Source organism: Syngnathus scovelli, chromosome 13 (genome assembly GCF_024217435.2).
Source record: "Syngnathus scovelli strain Florida chromosome 13, RoL_Ssco_1.2, whole genome shotgun sequence".
In the NCBI taxonomy this organism is placed as follows: Eukaryota; Metazoa; Chordata; class Actinopteri; order Syngnathiformes; family Syngnathidae; genus Syngnathus; species Syngnathus scovelli.
In genome coordinates this window covers 5,732,035-5,754,542 of record NC_090859.1, presented here as the reverse complement: position 1 = coordinate 5,754,542, position 22,508 = coordinate 5,732,035, and the positions used below count along the sequence as shown (strand labels likewise).

The following is a 22,508-nucleotide window of genomic DNA, read 5'->3' as shown; positions in this document are numbered from 1 at the left end:
TATGTGGTTGTATTCGTGTGTGTACGTGTGCGCGCGTATGTTTGTGTGTGTGCATGCAAGGGTTTGTGAAACTCAGATGTGAGATTACAGAAGGGATTATGGGAATTATAGTTCAATGAGACACAGAGGGTGGTTGACAGGTGAGACTTGTTAATGAAGGCTTAATGTGAAAATGCAACACACACACACGCACACACACACACACACACACACACACACACATGCACACACAGACGCACACACACACACACCAATGCTGTCCATCTGGTGTTTGAGCTCCGTGCAGATGGGATCATGGTTGGGAAATATGTCTGATGGCAGAGTAGTAGTTTGGGTTTTTATGCTGAACAATGGTTGGAATAGACAGAAGAACGCAACACATGGATAGTTTTCTAAAGTATATATCCATGTCTGGACATGTCGACTTCAAAAGTTGTGCTGTGATTTCGTAAACCTGGAGAAAAGTCCTTTACATTTTTTTCATTTTTTTATTTTTTAGATTTTAAGGAGTTGGTTGCCTTTCCATTCCTAATACTTACCTCCAAATAAAGTAGAGCCTAAACATAGTCAAACATATTTGATTTATTAATTAATTTTGTAAACATTTTTTAGACGTTTGTTTACACTGAGGAATTCAGAGAGACATTTGACCATGTTAGGAAATTTCAAAGTGTCTAATCTGCATTTGCAATATCAGTCTTGCAAAAATGCGTCTTGCCTTGGTGCGTTCCACTGAAATATTGGGGACACAATGCTAGATTTAGACTAGAATACTCTCTAAATTAGCTTTTTGGTAAGAGTATTCATTTGCCACTATTAAACTTTCATTTCCTTTCCCTCCTTCCTTCAGCTCAGTTTTCTTTTTCCAGTTTCCTCCTTTGATTTTTTTTCCTGGCATGCTTCAGTTGGCACAGTTTAAGCACACACACACACACTCTTGCACGTGCGCGCACAGACACACAGACACACACACATGCACACGCACACACCCACACACACAAACACACATGCACACACATGCACATACACACATTCTTGGATGCTCCCCAGCGTCCTAATATAGTCTTCTTTCAGGCTCTAAACCGTGATGTCAGTCACTGGGAGAGTTGGTGTGTGTTTTCAAATGGGTTTGGCTGTCGTCCACATTGCTGTCATCAACTTGCATCCCTCCGTTGAAATTCCCAAATGGCTCTATATCTTTCGACCTCTCTAACGCTGCTATAGCATGGTTTTCAGAGTACTACAGTAACGCAATGTAAGACCTTAAAAAATGACTGATAGACATTTGCAGATTTTTTAAAATATTGTAAGGATACATATTTTAGTCACTAGCTATATTTTTATTTGCCTAACTCTGATATTTAAATGTTATATGTGGATCACATAAATTTGGCATTATAATGTGTTATATCTTGTGCTGCATGCTGAAAATTGTGTTTTATGCTGTTTGGTACTTGGTGATACTTTATTTTACTATTCTCTATTAGGCCATTAAAAACTAATTATGGTGCTCTGAGGCCATAACGGCTTACTTCCTTTCAGGTTAGTTTTTCATATACTGTACATACTTAGCCATGTACATGTTTTTCTCTTCTTATTGGACTGTCTAGGTCTCTGGGCATTAACATCATTATCCTGTGTAAAGGCTATAATAGAGATGTCAAAAGTAATCGATTAATCAACAACACACCGATAATCAAATGAGTCCCCTCATATTTTAATCATTAAATAATCTTTCATCAGCATTTTTTTCAACTAAAGTTTGGCCAAATGTCCTTTTTGTGTACATTGCTTACTTGTTTAGTTTATTTTTTAAAGCACTAAATACTACGAAATGAACACAAATAATCAGTTTATAAATAGTAATTGGGGAAAACAGTTTTTTGAAACACACTTTGATTCAAATAAAAATGTATCCGATTATCCGATTAATCGATGGATTAATCGATAGAATGATCGATTCTAAAAATATTCCATGGTGACAGTCCTAGACTATAACATCGTCTGCATATATATGTACAGTATTATAGAATTAATATTATCTAATAATTCTGCTAAAAGCATTAAATACAGAAAGCCAAGACCTTTTTCTACATAATGTAACTGTTTTTTTGTCGATTAAATAAAAGTAATGAATACAAGTGAGGCATTACTGTCATAGAGAATTTTGACAGTAAGGAAAGGATGTCCTTACTCCACACTTCTTGCCTCTCGTAATTTATTTTATTGGTTGGAAGAAAGTTTGAAGGGGGACATAGCAGGTAAACAGAAGATCAAGGACTGAGAAGCAAATACAATAAATGAGATTCTTTAGTATGTCCACGCTTTTCTGCGCCACATAAAACATGGGCCTTGAGTTTGACACTTGCTAAAGATTCAACCTTGTCACCATGGCAGCCATATTACGCACGAGCACATGCTCACCCACATATAGTACTGAGAAAGTAAATTATGGACAAATTGAATAAATACAGTAATCCGATCGCGAATTAGCATCTTTCCGCTAACTCGTTAGCCTGCCCAGTACTTCTTGTTAACATGTTACACATATATTATTTATATTTTCAATATTTATACAACATTTTCTATATGTTATGTATACTATTAATGTATTATTTACATGTTTGAAACAATTATTTAATGTTCTAATAATAAAATATGCACTTAAATGGTTTAATATACATGTATTGACACACAAAAAATTTACAGATGAGCGGGTGACCCTACTTCGTGGATTTCACTTATCGCGGGTGGTTTTTGGAACCAATTATCCGCGCTAAACGAGGATGACTATATATATATATATATATATATATATATATATATATATATATATATATATATATATATATATATATATATATATACATATATATATATATATATATATATATATATGTATATATATATATATATATATATATATAAGAATCTGTGACAGTAATCACTGTGTAAATGAAATATGAAGAAGAAAAAGATTTCCAGGCAGTGATATGAGAAGAGAAATGGCAAGCAGACAGAAAGTGATAACATCAAACTGCAGGACAACTAGGACAAGGACACACTGATGAAGTGTGTGTGTCTGTGTGTGTCTGTGCTTGTGTTTGAGAAAGAGAGCGAGAGAGAGGGACCGATGGGAGTGAGTAGAGATAGAACTGTCGAGATAGTGATTTACCGATAGAGAGAGAGAGAGTAGGGGGACTGCTGAAAGGGAATCAATAAGGAGGAAACCATGAAGCAAAAAGAGAGAGAGAGAGACATAAATGAGGAGTCGAAACGAAAGGAGCTAAAGATGGATGGATGAGGATTGAAGGATGTGCGACAGCAGTCGATAAAGACGAAAAAAGTAGTAGATGTGTCATAAATCTATAGGCTTCATCACATTAATTGTGATACTTTTTTTAACCTAAACATTTTGATGTTAACTGTATTTTATGAGTTTATGTTGAGACATTTAGTTGTGGGATGAACGCATGAAAAATTAGTTAGTCTTATTTCACTGTGAAGGTTAAAAAGTAAAAAAGAAAATTTGTGAAAAAAAAATCAACAACAGAAGCTACATTTTTTTCACGTCTCAATGAAAATAAATGTTAAAAGAGGTTATGCATGTTTTTTACGAGTGTTCAATTGGTGCTGAAGCACAAAGGAAATTCACACACATACAACCAGGGAAATTGTACAGAGGCATTTTCATCCTTTACACCTCGGTTGTTTGATCTTTTTAAATAAGAGTTAGTTCCCCATGATGTGACTCCTTTAACTAAATCTACGATCAGTTCCCAAGAAGCCTGCAGGCAAGAAGTAACGCCTTTGACCATACAAACTGCTTCTCTGATCAGGATGAAAGGCTGTTTTACCGTCGTCAACATCAAACGCAAACCGAGATGTCGCAACTGCAGCTCACTGCCATCTGAGATTTTTGCAAGTTTGCAGTAAATATAAGGACATGAAAACAAACAGGTTTACAACGATGGGGTGTCATTCTGCAAAATGATGCACTACAAGTTAAACACATTTTTCGGATGATAAGTCACACTTCTGTGGTAAATGTATTTTAGAAAAACAGACCAAGGACAGTCGAGCTCAGACTGGCACCCAAAATCCCCATTACTTTTGGAAAAACGTCACTCAAATGGGCTGACCAATAGTAAAGATTCATGAAAATAAATATGACTTTACAAAATTGTGACATCGGCACCTCAGTATAAGTTGCAGGATCTGCCAAACTATGAAAACAATGTGCTATTCATAGTCTGAAAAATATGGTAAATATTTTGCATATGTGGTATTTTCTCTGCTTTGGAGGCTGTCCTCTGTTTTATCCAGAAATGCAAAAATATTCTGTGGTTTAGTTTACTTATCAGACGAACTTTCATAAAATGACCACCCAGCATTGTGGAAAGCATTGTAGACTGTGACATGTAGACTGCCTTGATTTCAGTAAGCAAGAATGAGAGCTATCAAAAAAGGTCGACGTGAACTGGCTTACTGGGCTTTGTTGGTGATCTTGTTTTGTTAGGTCACTGTGGTGCCATCTACTGTCCCTCACACAAAATTAATAAGTAAAAGTAATAGAGACTTGCAGTCCATTGTTTCGAAATTCCAGAATAAGTTTGAATTGAGGTTAAACCTGCATTTTTAAAAACAGTTAAAACACATCTTTATGGACAGCTACCCTAACAACCGTAATAAAAGCAGCATAGTTTTAGTTGTTTGATACTGAGAATAGTTTCCAAGTTAGTTTGTAAAGATACACGCCTTGCATGTCGAGATAACTGCACTGATTTACCCTTTTAAATGCTTAAGAAGAGTCCTATTAGAAGCAATGGAACTGCACTTCCAATTCACCTGCAGCTTTTATTGCAAAATCTATAAACCATCACCACATCCATAGTTTTTTTCCTTTGTGTTTTACTACCTTTGTTGTCTAACAATCTCTTTATGGTCCGCTACCGTTACAATCGTAGCTTGATCAAATATAAGGCGGCCTCTGGGATACAAGTTGGCTCTTGGCAGTAAACAACACCTTTTTCAGAGCAGTTTAGCTAAACATTAATGTGCTACGGAATGAGCACCAAGTGTATTTTGATAAAGCATGTTGACAGGAAGGCCATAAAGTGGGACACATCTGTCATTTCAATAGACAATGTTTGTTTTACTGATGCACACCGGATTTTCATGTGTCTTGAGCTCTTTACCACATTTTTAAATTCATTACACCTTGTGTCTTCCTCTTTTCTTCTCCCTGGCTGCAGCCTCAGAGGCCTTATCATCGTCAACATTATCATCGTCAATTAGCCCTGGAGGTTTCGTAGACTTCACATTCACTAAGGAGCCTCAAGACACGGTAACGGTGCGAGGTGGTGTGCTCCAGCTTGATTGCCAGGCACACTCGGACATGGCGTCCGGAACCCCTACCATCACATGGCGGAAGGACGGTGTGCTACTCAGTTCCCTGGTGGATGAACGACGGCATGAGATGGCCAATGGATCGTTGCTCGTCCAAAATATAGTGCACACGCGGCACCACCGCCCTGATGAGGGGGAATACCAGTGCCTCTCCACAATCGAAGGATTAGGAAGTATTGTAAGCCGGACTGCGAGAGTCACTGTGGCAGGTAAGACAAAACATTTTGGGGCACCAGGGGAGGGGGGGTGGGGCAGCGTCTTGAAAGAAAATGAGAAAAAGTTGTGTTGAAGTAACCTTAACTTGAGGAAAAATATTTTGCTTTTTGTTTCTACAATAAGCCGATAGAAAGAAGGGCCATGTAGTTCATACGCGCATCACAGTGCTTCGTAGAAAATGTAATCTAAAATAATCCAAATCCCTCCATCCAACCTATCTGACACTGACATAGCCACATTATGTAATATTTCCTCCTACCCTAACTCACTTAACTGTTCATGCTTACCAAAGTAAATCAATAAAGTGTTTATAAATCAATACAATTTATGGATAAAAGACACCAGATAGACAGAAAGATATGCACTGTGTGCATTACTTACTGTAAAATACTCTTTAAAATATGTGATCTGATGTATTCACATTATATATGCATCTGAGAAGTAAAAAAAAGAAACAAATCCCCCCAAAATTAATATCTATTTTCGGGAACGTGATGGACTCGTGATTAAATACAGCTCATGATTAAATGCAGATCACTTCTATATTTTTTCACCGCTCTGTTTTGTAATGATTATGCTATACTGAAATTACTTATAGTTTAAGAAGAATACCACTAAAAATAAAATACAAGTATTTTTCATGACAACAACTCATGTTGTTTCTTTTTAAGTTAATATTACTGTATTTTGAAATTTGGTCCATTTATTTATATGTGGTTTCATTTTCCTTTAAAAATAGTTTCCTTGTTCATGTTTGCTAAAAACAAATCTGTTGTATAACAACAAATTGCCACTTTGCATATCAGCATTTGTAACTACTATGTGAACACATTCTGTGCTTAATTTCCAGGTTCATTTCATGTACAGTGATATATTGGTGCCCAACTGGGCAATTTGTTTTCCGGTGTTTTTCTCTTGACATGCCTCAAAATATGACGCATGGTTTTAAAAAATAATGAGACAGGCAGTAAAAATATTTGGATAAAAATGGACTAAGAAAAAAAGCTGACAGAAGGGACAAATAATACATTACAAGGCAAAATGCTAATGAGAAGAGGAAGCTTAAAAATTCAATTAGCAGCTATGGCGTCGCTGTGTATGCAAAAAAGAGCCGACCGTAATGTGGGAATTAATTAGCAACACTGAACACTAGGTGGGTGTGTATTTTGAAGATTAAAGGAGCCCTCTGTTTCAGTGTTGAGCATTATATTTTACCAAATGCACGTGTGAAGAATATCAATCATTCAAATTATTTAAAAACTGCACAAAGCAAAACAATTTCAATTTCTTCAATTTCACAATGTCTCCACTCTTGGATCCCTTCTTAATACTTGCCAGCTACTCAGTACAAAATAATCATCTCGAGCCTGTAGGATTCAGTTGTGAACTGAGCATTCCATCCATTCCCAATTAGTGATAAACTCTCTGTAGATTTGGACTAATTCCAATTAAAAGCAGTTAGGGGAGAGAGGCTAAAGTTTGACCGGCAAAATGGAGATAATAATTGTTCCCATGGCTGATATTCAGAGCAATTTTAGCCCAGCATCCCTCTGCTGCTTGCGTCTGTTTGCTGTGATTTGCATGTTATTATCCATCTGATTTATTTAGTGTGTTTGTCAAACACTGTTGGAAATTGTAGAGAAGACAGCAACCTCAATCAGAGACGAATGGAGGCTTAAAGATTTACAGTCTGAAAGTGAAGCCATGTTCAGGTTCAATTTCTCCGTTCTTGATGCTTTCCCCCAGTCCTCTTCTGTCCTTCCTTTCATGTCCCCTCCTTTTCCCATTGGTGGTTTGACCCATTTCCCCCTGCTCTTGCCTAATTCTCTTTGCTGCTTTAATTTTTATTCTGTGTGATCACATGTTCCTCTTGTCATGAAGTTTGCTTTAGATCATACAAATCTGGCAACATGGTCCATGATCGTTTTAGATCAGGCACTAACCAGCTGATTTATTCATGACGTAAAAAACGTAAACATTGAAAAATAAAACTAACAATGTCTACATGTTTATACATTTACCAAGTTCATTTCACAACTTAGCTGTATTATTATTTTGATTTATTAATTTAATGCATTATTCATTTATCATTTTATCAAATTGGAGATTTGCCACATTTGTCCAATACTGGATTTTATTCAAGACCACCCATCCCTAAATGCAGATCACGCTAAGTGGTGAGGCACTCATTTTTGTGTGCAAGTGCAATTGATTCGCATATCTGCTATCATGAAGCATGCCACACACACGCGTACAGCACCAAATTCGCTCGAGGAAGGAGCGAGGCAATGATAGCACTCGATATCTTTGACATCAGAGGGATGCACTGGCCGGCACTGGCAGAACCAAGAGTGAGTTGACATGTCGTTCAAAAGACACCGTGAGTCGGGAGCAAGTAAGAGTAAGAGCAAGTAAGCTTGTTTTTAACTGGAAGATAGATGTTGATAAACTAAAACTGTGCCACAAACCAGCAACTCTATATATTTGCAGATCATTTTACCCCCAATCAATTCACAGCGGGGGTTATTACATTTTTTTTTGAAGATGAAACTAAATTCTTGGGTACTGATTAATGTGAAACGCTACCAATTCGATAAACAGTTCTGAAATAATACAGTTGCTCAAATTATTTGAAATAATCTTAATAATTTTATGTCATTATTAAGCATTAATAATAATCATTTTTGTGAAGATACAGATCATGGTCATGATTTCGCAGAATAATTAGTAAACAAATATTAACATGTGACACACAAGAAGAGAAAGATACCGTATTTTCCGCACTATAAGGCACATCGGATTATAAGGCGCACCTTCAATTAATGGCCCATTTTAAAACTTTGTCCATATATAATGCGCACCGGATTATAAGGCGCACCTTCAATGAATAGCCCATTTTAAAACTTTGTCCATATATAAGATATATACATTTGGCCCGCGGGCCGGACTTTGGACACACCTGCTGCAGTGGCTCAATATTGGTCCATATATAAGGCGCACCTGATTATAAGGCGCACTGTCGGCTTTTGAGACAATTGGAGGTTTTTAGGTGCGCCTTATAGTGTGGAAAATACGGTAATGATAGTTTAAACATGTAAATAGCTATTTTGTCAATGACACTCCATTGTGGAGTATATTGGTTAAAGCTGACAAACTTTACCTTTAAGAAAACAGCTGTTTTTATGCTGGCAGGGTTATTTTAAAATCTGTGTCCGCAGAGGAGGTATGCTCTTGTGTATATTAGTGCATAACTTAGCGCCACAACTTGATTTACATGCAAACAGACAGCAGCAGAGCTTACATAAGACACGCAAGTCACATTGTTCCCTGTCACCTCTTTTCCTGGTGATGTCATAGCAGCGCTATGACCTTGCTGTTGTAAAGAAAAACAAACCTTTGTTGGGTAAAACAACAAAATAACATTAAGGTTTGTCAGGAACAAAGTAGTAATAGTGTCAAAGTTGCATCAAAGTATACATTCAGACCAATATTTGTCAGCAGAAGCCTTCCTGATTCACAAATTGAGCCACAAAATGGAATGTCTGTGCAGTTGTAACAAAATTTTAGTTGTGCAATGCGTACCAAATGAGACTACAAAAGTTTGTCAGAATTGGATCTGCTTTTATCCATTGTGTACTCTAGCAACTTGAACCTTTTCAAAATAAGTTTTTAGAATCCAAGTTTTATTGGCAACCAGTCTAGCCCGCCTTTCTCCATAAGTCAGCTGAGATAGGCTCCATTTCACCCGTGACCCTTAAAAATGGAAGACCGGATGAATGGCTGCGCAGAAGTTCTTTAAAATACTTGCTCGTAACCGTCAGTCACCAGGGGCACTAAATTCATGGAGTAGTTCTCAGCATGAGGTTGATGTGCAACCAGCAAAATGGCAAAATGTTCACAGTTTATCACCCCGTTTCAAAACGTGAACCCTGCAGCCTCAATGAAATAAAAACAACACTTAGTTAAGTCTTTTGAGAATGAGGCCGGCAGTGGGCAGCTTCTGAGTTTATGTGGCCACAGGCTCTTTGCTCTTGAAGTGGATCTGACCAGACAGAAAGCGGCAGGTGTGCCAGACACACCAGGCTCGAGAGTGTTCATCCATAATGTTTGACTTGTCCTTTTCTCTTTGTCTGGTATGTGTTTATCTTCCTGCTGTTTGGAAAAAATGATCTTCTTGCAACACATGTTGTGTGTCCTTTCCGTTTTCTCTTTCATTCTTGTTGACCTGAAACCCTACACTGTCAGCATGTGCATGTGTTGCCTTTCACCCTGTTTAAGTTGTGCATGGATAGGTTTAATTGAGTTACTATTTGTGACAACATTATTATTATTATTATCAATCCATCTATGCAACAATTTTCTATACCACTTGTCCCCATGGCAGTAGTTGGGCGATACCCTGAACTGGTTGCCAGCCAATAGCAGGGCACACAGACCACAACAACCATCCGCTCTCGCACTCACACCTAGGGGCAATTTGGAGTGCTCAATTGGCCTACCAAGTATGTTTTTGGGACGTGGGAGGAAACCGGAGTGCCTGGAGAAAACCCACGCGGAAACGGGGAGAACATGCAAACTCCACACAGGGAGGGCCAGAGGTAGAATCAAACCCGCATCCTCCTAACTGTGAGGCGGAGGTGCTAACCAGTGCCGCCTCACCATGCCGCTATTATTATTATTATTAGTAGTAGTAGTAGTATTATTATCATTATTATTATTATTATTTGAAAAACTAGTCTATCAATGCTAGAAATGATTACATTCTTTGTCAGAACTGGTCATATTTAGGAAAATTATCTTGTTGATTTATCACTTTGTAATTGATGAAACTGTATGCTAGACTAACTTCATAAAGACCAATCGGCAAATATTAGTTTTTTTGTTGTTTTTTTTTAATTCCAAAAAAATAATCAACTTTTTGTTGTTGTCTTTAGCTGATTTTGGCAGATTTTTTTCTTTTTGTTGCAAAGTTAAACAAACACTAATGGACAAAGCAGCTTAAAAAACATTTAATCATTCAAATAATTTGTAAGTGTAATTTATTGAGGTTCAGCTCTATCCACTCCTCATGTTAATTTCAGCATTTGACCTAACTTGACTAGTATCACAAAAAGAATACAGTCAAAAACACTGCAATGAAGAGATGTTTAAGACAATCAGTTAATCGATAACTTTTTTTCATGCTGAAATAATGGTGCAGAACTCTCAAATGCTTTTTGTTCACATTTTATAAATTGTTTTGTCTTGTTTTGTTTTCCAGGTCCGCTAAGAGTGGTTGTCCCCACGGAGTCAGTCTCATCGTACCTCGGCGACACAGCGCTGCTGCGTTGTGAGGTCTCGGGGGAACCAACGCCCGTCATCCGCTGGCAGAAAAACAGAGACGATCTGCCAATGACATTTGACCCTTCCTCTCGCCTGGCGGTGCTGCCATCCGGTTCGTTGCAGGTCAGCCGTGTCCAGCCTCCAGACTCAGCCACCTATCGCTGTCTGGCAGACAACCCTGGCAGCACACGGACGGGGACAGATGCTGAGCTGCGGGTTCTCCCAGGTGACGCCCCTACCATTGATGCACTGCAAATACAATTATTGACACTTTGTCGGCTCAGATGTTCACACATTTTTTTACAGTACTTGCTGATTAATAAGCATTTAAAAACTAAATATTGAGAAATTTTGCCAATATTAAACACAGATGTATGTGTATGCTAGGGTCAAAATGTGACTTTAATGAAAGCCTTTTACAAAAATTCAATCAGTAAGCATGCCAAAGAGTGTCATGGATTGGGAAGGCCCCGGCAAGAGAAAAGGTCAAACCATACAACAACCTAACTAATTGTGTGTGCCAAGGAGGCCTAATCTAACAATCCCTCTTGTTTGAGGGACCTTAAAAGTCATTCAAAAGTCGAGCATTCGGTTAAAATGTTGTATTTTCCCCTGTTGAACTGGCCTAATGGTCAGTTAATCCCACCCCGTTTATACATGGGAAAGTCCTAAATTTAATTGTGCATATGGTCCCCTGCAAGGCAAAAGTGGATTTTTTCATGGGAAGGCAAAAACAACAAACGGTATTTCAATCAGTCAGTCTGTACTATACTATCTCATGAGTGTTGTTCTCTTCCATATCTTTCAAATGGGGTCAGTTAACAGCAGGGGCTTCTCCAATTGTGCATCCAGATAAGAAGGTGACTTCCCTTATGATTCTGTTCTCACTGCTGGAGAATTCAATAAACAATTACTGCACATACATACAGTGAATATAATATTGCTATGTCTGCAAGTTCAAAGAAGCAAGGAGTTTGTCAATCTTTGACATTCTATACTCTTCTGACACACACACACACACACACACACACACACACACACACACAAACACACATTTCTACATATGGTATAAATATGTACATACGATATACATAAAGTGGGCCGTTTTTATCATCCGGATACGTGGCAATGTTAATTTTATTTCTGATTCACCATTTGGGTTCCAAATTGTACATTGTATTCTTTCCCTGGAGGTAAATTATGGACATTTAACTTCTGGGGAAGGCAGGTTGTTTTAGATCAGTGGTGTAAAACTCGTTTGTTTCGTGGGTCACATCGTAGTCATTGTTTCCTTTGGAGGGCCATTATGACAACCCAAATAAATATATGAACACATCATATTATATGCAGTATAGGCTACACAACAGACTGATGAAATCAGAGACGAGTATTATACTAGTATACTTGTAGTAACAAAATCTCTATTTTTTTATTTTTTTTTTTTTATTCTTGCAATTTTATTATTGACACATGAATTTGATGCACAATTTGTCTTCGCGGCCACATAAAATGACGTGGCAAGCTGAATCAGGAAACAAGGAATTTGACTCCGGTAGTGCTCTAATAACAAGACTGCATTAAGCAACAGTTCTTACAAACATTTAATTACAGAATCCTTAATTGACTCTTTCTGTGTCTTTTTGTAGTATTCCTTCATGAGTCACCCCCTTTCTGTGTGTCAGCGAAGAGATCAGAGACACACTGTGTTCAGTGATTATCTCTATGATCCCTCACTCCTTATTCTGCGACCAACAAGGAAATCTGCTCCGTCGACATTTTTTTTTTCACCTGTTGTGTACTTAGGCTCAGCTTGTGTCTGCTGATGATCTTGTCCTCTTTTTGTCTTTTACTTTGAAATTCTTGACATCCCACGTTTATCCAATAGTGTGCATGTGCTAACTTATTGAGGGTTAGGGTTGGTGGGCTGGTGGCTATTTGCCACGATATTACTGATGAAAATTCCTCTCTCTTGATGTACTTTAGAGAGCCGTGCAGCTTGCGGGACCATCTGAGGGCAAACACATATCATTGGAGACTGATGTGTGTTTGTGTGTGTGTGTGTGTGTGTGTGTGTGTGTGCATGTGTGCGTGTGTGCACTTGTTTATCAGTGAAAGAAGTTAGAAAAACAAATCTGGGGTTCTTCTCGTCTTCTTTTATGATTTTGTTGATGATGACACTGATTAAAGTTCTGGCACTGATTAAAGTTCTGGCACAAAGGCACAAAAGACAAGGTGCAGTACGGCAAACAGTTGCTATTCAAGAGTTCAAATGAAAAAACAGAAAGCCCCATTTTTTCTGAACTGAGTTAAATGAGTTGTTTTTATTAGTGGGTCGATGGTTAGAAAGATGCATTTTAGCTCTTATGTCAGGAACAGGGCAACCAAATGCCAAATGCAGCACGAACCTTTATTGAAAAGGGGGGAAGGGGAAGTGGAAAGCTGGACTCGCGGTCTGGATGGCGTGGCTGAGTAGCAAAACACAGTGCGTAGTCGTAGTCTGAGGCAGGCAGGTGGTCAAGGCAGGCAGCCAAGTCAAGTCAAGTCAAGTTTATTTGTATAGCCCTAAATCACAAACAGTCTCAAAGGGCTTCACATAGCCAAAATTGACAATTATTCTCAAAGCATCCCCTGATCATAAGCTCCCAAAAGGGCAAGGAAAAACTCAAAAAACCCCTGCCAGGGGAAAATGAGAAACCTTGAGAAGGGACCACAGATGGAAGGATCCCCCTTTGAGGATCACCAGGCAGCGATCAGAACGTGGTCAATAACAGGGGAGTGGTCAGGACTGGCAGCAAGCAAAGCGAGTCGGAACACAAGCACGGTCGGCAATGGGACTCGTTCAGGGCACAAGAGCAGTGGTGTCACGGGCAGGGTAAGCAGACAAACTGACAACCACTGGCAGAATACACAGAGTTTAAGTAGGGGGACCTAACGAGCTGTAGCAGGTGCTGGTAATTACTTGATTGAGGCTTGGCTGGAAGTCAGGTGACGCAGGAACGTGACAGCTTAAACCTTAATCTTTTATTACATTGATTTAGACTAATTCAAATCAAACATGGTGGGAAAATGCTGAGCTGTATCACCAAAACTCTTAACTCGCTTTTTTGGCCAGCAAGACACATAACATATCCCATCTATTTGGAACCCCACAAGAATCCTCTCGGACCAATACTTTGATCGTTTCTATTCCTCCACTGACTCCAAATTGTCTTGCTCATATCGCCGCCAGAGTTAGAAAACATGTTTTGGGACTGAAACTGAATTGAGAAGTGGCGCTACCATCTCATTTTGTGGAACACCATTTTTAATTGACGTATATGTCAACATTCTCTTTAACAACCAATCTGATATAATAATGTTTTTAAAGAAGTCTCATAAGGGTCCTCATGAGCTTTTTATTTTCATTGCTAGCTCTTCAGGAGTTTAGCATGATTCCACAGTCTTTCCATTCTTCTTTGTTGTAGAAATTAAAGACACATCAAGCATATCAACCACAATTCAACTCAACTTTACATAACCCCTTAGATCTGAAATACTGTGCAGTAGGATTGAATCTATCAAAAATGATGATTTTGAGTTAAGACAATGTGTGTTTAACAATGGTTAGTCAATCAGTTGAGAATAAGAAAATTGTAATGGTTAATATTTTTATGACATTCATTATTTATGTTGTGGTTGCGCGAGAGCCTGTCCCAATTGACATTGGGCAAGAGGAGGCGTCAACTGTAATAGCTAAGTTATTCAAGCCTTCAATGCAGAGCAATGAAACTAAGGAGTGAACCATCATCCTATGAAAGGTTTAATGAAACAATAGGAAAAAAAAATGTTTTCATGTAAATTATTTTTTATTCCCCCCAAAATGTTTGTGGACATATACTGCTTAGTTATTGTTTGGCTTGCACTTCATCCTGAGAAGCTAGTGGACACAAAACCTAACAAGGTAACATAATTCAGCAAGATAATGAATTGCGAAGGGCAAGTGAGCGGCGTAGGAGGGATGCATGCCAGGTTGGTAGAATAAATGCTTGTGGAGAAAGAGGAGTGCATGGGTGAGTGTGAAGTCAAAACAATGCGCAAACCCAGAAAACTGGGTGAGGAGAGTGTCAGTGGAAATTCCAGCATACATCTCTCAAGTGTGGATAGCAGATGTATAAAAAGTGAAAGGGCTGAGAAGCTGTCAAAAGTTTACATGAAAAATACAGGACACTTCGGATGCCCCTGATATGAGAATTTTCAGTAGATAATGAAAAACCATTGAAAGATGGAAAGTCTAATACAATGATAATTTGTTTATATTTTTTGTCTGTATTTTTTTCCAGTATTCGATGCAACACAATATATGATCGAGGTTACTGGTATTAAAGCAGTTTACTTTTTAATATTTTTATTATGGAGTCAATGGTGCTATTCTTTTATACAGTAACTGTGTTCATGTGTCTTCTAGTATGTATTGCTTTCTGCCTTTCATACAGTGACATAGCATGCGTGATATTTTTTTAGTATGTCACTGTAATTACAAGAGTAAAATCTTCTGATTACATTTTGTTCCTGGCTAAGCTTGATTGGCTTTATGAACATTGGTTTAAGATTGTTAAATTGCCATGAAATACTGCTGACACATTTATTTTTAATTTAATTTAATTTCTTATTTCTTCATTTATTTTGTTTTGTTGAGTAAAATATGTTGCAAATAAATCTACTTTTCAAACAAATGAAAACAAGATGTTCAGGAAATCTATCTATCTATCTATCTATCTATCTATCTATCTATCTATCTATCTATCTATCTATCTATCTATCTATCTATCTATCTATCTATCTATCTATCTATCTATCTATCTATCTATCTATCTATCTATCTATCTATCTATCTATCTATCTATCTATCATCCATCCCCTCTCTGTCTGTCTGTCTAAAGGGGGGGGTGAAATGTACTATTGCTCAAATATTTCATGAAATGCTGAAGAAAAACTTTGCATATGCGGCAAGATGTCTGAAATCCTTCAGCTTAAGACATCGGAGGTTCCCTCAGGCAAGGAAAGTTCTATATAAAGCACTTACTGATGAGAAAAGTTGTATATTTTATGCTTTCATACAAACACTTAAAATGGGGCAACTTATTCTTTCGTCAATTACACTGAGAACAAATATACCGTATCAAAACTGTTGTTTTAGTCTTGACATCAATGTTTACATCTTTCTCCATCTCTTTCGCGCAGAGCCTGGTATAAACCGAAACCTGCAGTTTCTCCAGCGTCCTTTGAGAGTAACCGCTCTGCTGGGTTCTGACGCCGTTCTGGAATGTTCTGCCACTGGCTACCCTACTCCAAGCATTCAGTGGCGGAGAGGTGAAGAAGTGATCCAAACATGGTATGTGCTTCTTTCTCCAGGCTGTTAGGGCCCTGAACTCGCTACCCCCTTCTGCGTAGCGTGCGGCACTGTTGCGCTATTTTCGGGAATGTCTGCTGTACGCGCACTTGCTCCTTTTTTTTTTTTCTGCTCCTCTTATTTATTTATTTATTGTTGTGTTATTTATTCATTATTTATTCAGCACGCTTTTGTTATACTTGTTTACTTGTTTGTCTGTTGTGAGCCATGTCTTGTCACCGTGGGACAGGGGGGAACGAAATTTCGGTTTCTTTGTGTGTCTTTGGCATGTGGAGAAATTGACAATAAAGCTGACTTTGACTTTGACTTTGACTTTTTATGGCGAATGCGACCTATATTCCGGAGCGACTTTTAGTCAAAAAAATACGGTAATGTGTGCCGATAGCTACAGACATTTTTTGCTCATCCAGCTTGTTTTGGTAAGTTTTGCTCTGACCAAAACATTGTTTCTGAACTGCTCTACTTGAAGCAGCGCTAGAGATAATCAACACACAAAAGCGTGAGGAGTCTTGAGAAATTTTGCAGAGAATGAACTACCTCCAAGGGAGTGTGAGCACCAATGGAAATTTTATCACCGTATTAACAGTTTAAATAATGTTTCCTCATGTCAACCAGTATCCTCCTTTATGAGCCCAAAAATGTAGATGGGCAGACAAAACAGAGAACTGTGGGGAAATAGTGCACATGCAACTTGGGATCATAAACTAATGCAAACTATTTTCTCCCTGTAGGAATAAGAAGTATTCTCTGTTGGCTGGCAGCAATCTGATCATCAGAAGTGTCACCGATGACGACTCTGGCAGTTTCACCTGCACTGCTGCCAACAAGAACCACAACATCACTGCAAGTGCAGAACTGAGTGTGCTGGGTGAGAAACTACTTTTTATCTGACTATATTTTCAGTTTATTTTGGATGTTAACATTATGATAAGCTGGGAAAATAGGATATGAATAGAGAAAGAATATGGCGCAAGAACCCTGAACAAGGCATCCCGTAATTTGTTCCAAAACGTATTGCTTTAGTGAATTAGTGTTACATTTTCATTCACATACTCAGTAAAACATAATTTCAGCCAGTGAATTAGGGTTGGGGGGGATCAAGGTCTATTCCCAAGGAGTCCTATAATGGTAGTCCAACAAAACTTACTTCAACGACAATCCTAAAAAACTCAAGAAATAGTCATGATATCCATCCAGTGAAAGGTTGTTTCACATTTGAAAGCCCCCAAGGGAAGAAACAAAACTAATCCCAACTAGAAACTGTTAACACTTGCAGATCCCTAACATATAACACGAAAGAAAAATATAGCAAAAAGTAATCTTTATCCCTCCACCGGGGAAAATTCCTCTTACACTGAAGAATATCCTGGGGGAAAAGAATAACATCCCAATATCAAATGGTGTCATAAAATATGTAATGTAAACCTTGTGTTTGCTTCAGGAGGCTATCGTAAATAAAATAAGTTTGCATTTATTGTCTGAGTGCCTCTTGGCTGCTTGTGGCCTTAGATGCATTCAGCACTCAGGTGTACACACACACACACACACACACGCACGCACACACACACACACACACACACACACACACACACACACACACACACACACACACACACACACACACACACACACACACACACACACACACACACACACACACACACATACACACACACACACACACACACACACACACACACACACACACACACACACACACACACACACACACTTTCGTAATGCTATCACCTCACAAAATAATGTCCACATACACTCATAACTGTGGCTACATTCACTGCTTTAAGTTAGCTAGTACACAGCGGTGTGGAGTACCGGCACTTCTCAAAAACTTCTAGCTACCTGGACTTCACAAGCCCACAGTACTCTCTCATGTGTGTGCCTTGGGAGGAAGAAAGAGTGAAGAACGTAAAATTTTTGGGGATATTCAATTTGACAATTCTGAGAGTGCTGCGCTCCCCAGCGATTAATTTCTGAACGCAACCAGAACAAGGGCTGTGCAGATCGATACAAATATTGATAGAATCAATACTAATGTGAGTATTGTTAATACATGGATAACAAACAACTGGTATCGATCCTTCATGTTTTTTTCTATGATTTCAGTGATTTTCTAATAATTAATGTTTATTAATTATGATATGAATTATGATAGAACTTTATTCATCCCACAGTGGGGAAATTTACTTGTCACAGCAGCGTACAAGAGTGCAAGAATACAAGTGCCAAATTTAAAAAGGATAAATAACAGACAAGGACAAAGACAAGTGCCACTAGTAGCGGTAGAGACGAAACACAATTTTATCAGGCGCCACGCATAATTAATGTTAATTAATGTTATTTTAAGAGTCATAAGATGCTTTGTTTGAGCTTTTTTATTTACAAGCTAGTTGTTTATTATTGTGGTACAACATAAAATATTCTGTCTGAATGAGAATAGCTTGTTAATGTCAGGTAAACTATCTGCGTTTGAAGCGGTGACATTAAAGGCGCTCGGACTGCTACGTCCTGTAACGTCGCCGACCTCGCCCGCTATTCCTCCCCTGGTTGGGAGCCGTCGGAAATGGTGTGCGAGGAGGCAGAAGAGGGGCAAGCGCGGAGGCCTCCGGGCCAGGCTGGCGGCCAACCCAGCGCGCCCGGCGGTGCCCTCCATTCTTCTGGCGAATGTTCGATCACTGGACAACAAAATGGATTACGTTCGCCTGCTGAGGTCTACGAACCGGACGGTGCGGAACTGCTGTGTGCTCGTGTTCACCGAGACCTGGTTGACTGACAACATTCCGGACTCTGCCGTGCATCTGGAGCGGCTAGCGTGCTATCGGGCGGACCGTGCCATTGTACGAGGGGGAAAGTTGCGAGGAGGTGGAATATGCGTCTACATCCGAGAAGAATCGCGCCGGGACTCTGTGGTGGTATGTAAGCACTGCTCGCCACTTGCGGAGTTTGTGATCATCAAGTGCCGTCCTTTTTACCTGCCGAGGGAATTTACCGCGATTCTGCTAGTCGCGGTATGCATCCCGCCTTCCAACATCGAAGGCGACAGGATCGCGGCGCTTGGTGAACTGTACCAGGCTGTCAGTGAACAGCAGACAGCGCACCCTGACGGTTTCACCATCTTCGCTGAAGTCTGTTTTCCCGATGCTTCACCAGCATGTTACTTTTCCGACACGTGGAGACAGCTTCCTGGACCTAGTCTACTCTGCGCATAAGGGAACTTTCAAAGCCACCCCCCTCCCCCATCTTGGGTTTTCTGACCATCTCACCGTTTTGCTTTTGCCCGCATACAGACAATTGGTAAAGGCATCCAGGCCGGTTCGGAGGCGGGTTCGGGTGTGGCCTGAGGGTGCCTCCGATGCACTTCGTGACTGCTTCGACACCACTGACTGGGACTTGTTTAAGCAGGCAGCCACCTACAACGATCGGACGGACATAGAGGAGTATACTGACTCTGTTTCCTCTTACATCACAAAGTGCATCGATGATGTGACTTGCTCAAAATCCGTCGTCACTCGCGCGAACTGGAAGCCATGGCTGACAGGGGCTGTCCTCAGACTGCTGAGGGCCAGGGACAAGGCTTTCAGAGCGGGGGATGAGCCTGGTTTGAGGACAGCGAGGGCCGACCTGTCCCGAGGCATCAAAGAAGCGAAAAAGGCGTTTTCGTGCAAGGTCTCCACCCACTTCAAGGACAGCAAGGACGCACGTAGCCTTTGGCAGGGCATTCAGACCATCACGGACTACAAGCCCGCACCGAGGAGCTGTGAGGGCGACGTCCGTCTGCTGAACGATCTAAACCGCTTCTTTGCTCGCTTCGACGCCCAGAACAGCACTTGCCCGCTGAAGACCACTCCCCCCCCACACGTGCAGCCCCTGCGCCTCTCTGCCGACGGAGTGAGGAGGGCGCTTGCCGCTATTGACACCCATAAGGCGGCGGGCCCTGACAACATCCCGGGTCGAGCGCTGAAGGACTGCGCTGGGGAGCTGTCGGGTGTCTTCACAGACATCTTTAACGTTTCCCTGCAGCAGGCCATCGTCCCCTCGTGTTTCAAGGCTGCTACCATCGTTCCTGTGCCGAAGAAACCTGCACCGTCCTGCTTCAATGACTACCGCCCCGTGGCACTGACGCCCATCATCATGAAGTGCTTTGAGCGGCTTGTCATGGAGCACATCAAATCCGTTCTCCCCCCCACCACTGACCCTTTCCAGTTTGCGTACCGTGCCAAACGGTCCTCTGAGGATGCCATCTGCTCTGCCCTCCACTCGGCCCTCACCCACCTGGAGAGAAAGGACTCATATGTGAGGTTTCTGTTTGTGGACTTCAGCTCTGCCTTCAACACCATTGTGCCGCAGCGACTCATCTGCAAACTCGACGAGCTGGGCCTCAGTACCTCCCTCTGCAACTGGCTACTGGACTTCCTCTGTCAGAGGCCTCAGGTGGTGCGTGTTGGCGACAAAATCTCCGCCAGCATCACGCTGAGCACGGGGGGCCCCCAGGGCTGCGTGCTCAGTCCATTGCTCTTCACCCTGCTGACGCATGACTGCACTGCGACCTACAGCGACAACCGCATAGTGAGGTTTGCTGACGACACGACTCTGGTGGGTCTCATCACGAAGGGCGACGAGACTCGGTACAGGTCGGAAGTTGACCTTCTGACCACGTGGTGCAGGGACAACAACCTCCTGCTGAACGTCAATAAGACCAAGGAAATCATTGTTGACTTCCGGAAGGGTCACACAACACACCTGCCGCTGATCATCGACGATGCTGTGGTGGAGAGCGTGAGCTGCACCAAGTTCCTGGGGGTGCACATCAGTGAGGACCTCTCCTGGTCCGCTAACACCGCGTCACTGGCAAAGAAAGCTCAGCGCCGCCTGTACTTCCTGCGGAAGCTCAGGCGTGCATGTGCTCCTCAGGCAGTCCTGTCTACATTCTACCGTGGCACCATTGAGAGCGTCCTCACCAGTTGCATCGCTGTCTGGGGTGGTAACTGCACTGAACAGAACTTGAAGGCCCTGCAGCGCATAGTGAATACGGCTGGCAAGATTATTGGTGCTTCGCTCCCCTCCCTGAAGGACATTTACACCTCCCATCTCGCCCGCAAGGCAACCTCGATTACGAGTGATGTGAGTCACCCGGCTCACTCTTTGTTTGACCTTCTGCCCTCTGGGAAGAGGTACAGGAGCCTGCGCTCCCGCACCACCAGACTCGCCAACAGCTTCTTTCTCCAGGCTGTTAGGACCCTGAACTCGCTACCCCCTTCTGTGTAGCGTGCGGCACTGTTGCGTTATTTTTCTAGAATGTCTGCTGTACGCTCACTTGCTCCTTTTTGCTCCTCTTATTTATTTATTTGTTGTGTTATTTATTCATTATTTACTCAGCACGCTGTTGTTTATTTGTTTTACTTGATTGTCTATTGTGGGCCATGTCTTGTCACCGTGGGATAGTGGGGAACGAAATTTCGGTTTCTTTGTGTGTCTTTGGCATGTGGAGAAATTGACAATAAAGCTGACTTTCACTTTGACTTTGACTTTGCAAGCAGAGTGCAATTTTTCCTGATTGGCAGTACGAGGCCAGCAGAAAGGAAACCAAAACAATGGTAAATAAGGTTGCACTAATTATTTTATTTAACGACTAAAGCAAAACAAGCTAAGATAAGGTGTCTGGACAAGAGCAATTTAAGTGAGGCAGAGAGAGTTTTTCGTAAAAAGGTTTCTTTGAAAGTGAATTTTAAACATAGTCTGATAGACAAATAGATAAAAAATATAGCATTGGCTGCACTATAAGGCGCACTGGATTATAAGGTGCACCTTCATTGAATGTTTTATTTTAGAAATATTTTCATATATAGGGCACACCGGATTAAAAGGTGCATAGAATAGAGGCTACTGCATCTAACTGGGGTTGCGTTGTGCATCCACTAGATGGAGCTGTGCTAAAGGGAATGTCAAAACAGTCAATGAGGGTCAAACTTTATATACAGCAAACTTCATATACACTACGACATACAATACAAAAATTGCACAATAATACAATGTTGTTCAAACTATAATGTGCATATTTACATATCCCTGTCCACAAATTCCTCAAACTTTATTTACGGCAAACTTTATATACAATACTGTCACGTCTCGCCCCCAACTGCTCCACTATGTGTCT

At 40.6% G+C, this 22,508-nt stretch overlaps 1 protein-coding gene and 1 long non-coding RNA gene across 6 annotated transcripts in view; one reads left to right on the top strand and one right to left on the bottom strand.

The window, feature by feature from the left end:
* dcc (DCC netrin 1 receptor) overlaps window positions 1-22,508 on the top strand; it is a 260,988-nt gene that overhangs the window by 67,730 nt on the left and 170,750 nt on the right. For all 5 annotated transcript variants that reach the window (XM_068652676.1, XM_049737164.2, XM_049737161.2 and 2 more), the window contains exons 2-5: window positions 5,256-5,618; window positions 10,886-11,173; window positions 16,168-16,318; window positions 17,068-17,204. In XM_068652676.1, the coding sequence (XP_068508777.1) occupies window positions 5,256-5,618; window positions 10,886-11,173; window positions 16,168-16,318; window positions 17,068-17,204 (939 nt within the window). The remainder of the gene's footprint in view (window positions 1-5,255; window positions 5,619-10,885; window positions 11,174-16,167; window positions 16,319-17,067; window positions 17,205-22,508) is intronic.
* Window positions 10,620-22,508, bottom strand: part of LOC125979243 (uncharacterized) — a 31,060-nt gene continuing 19,171 nt past the window's right edge. Inside the window, exon 2 of the long non-coding RNA XR_007485267.2 lies at window positions 10,620-11,196. This is a non-coding gene — a long non-coding RNA (uncharacterized lncRNA). The remainder of the gene's footprint in view (window positions 11,197-22,508) is intronic.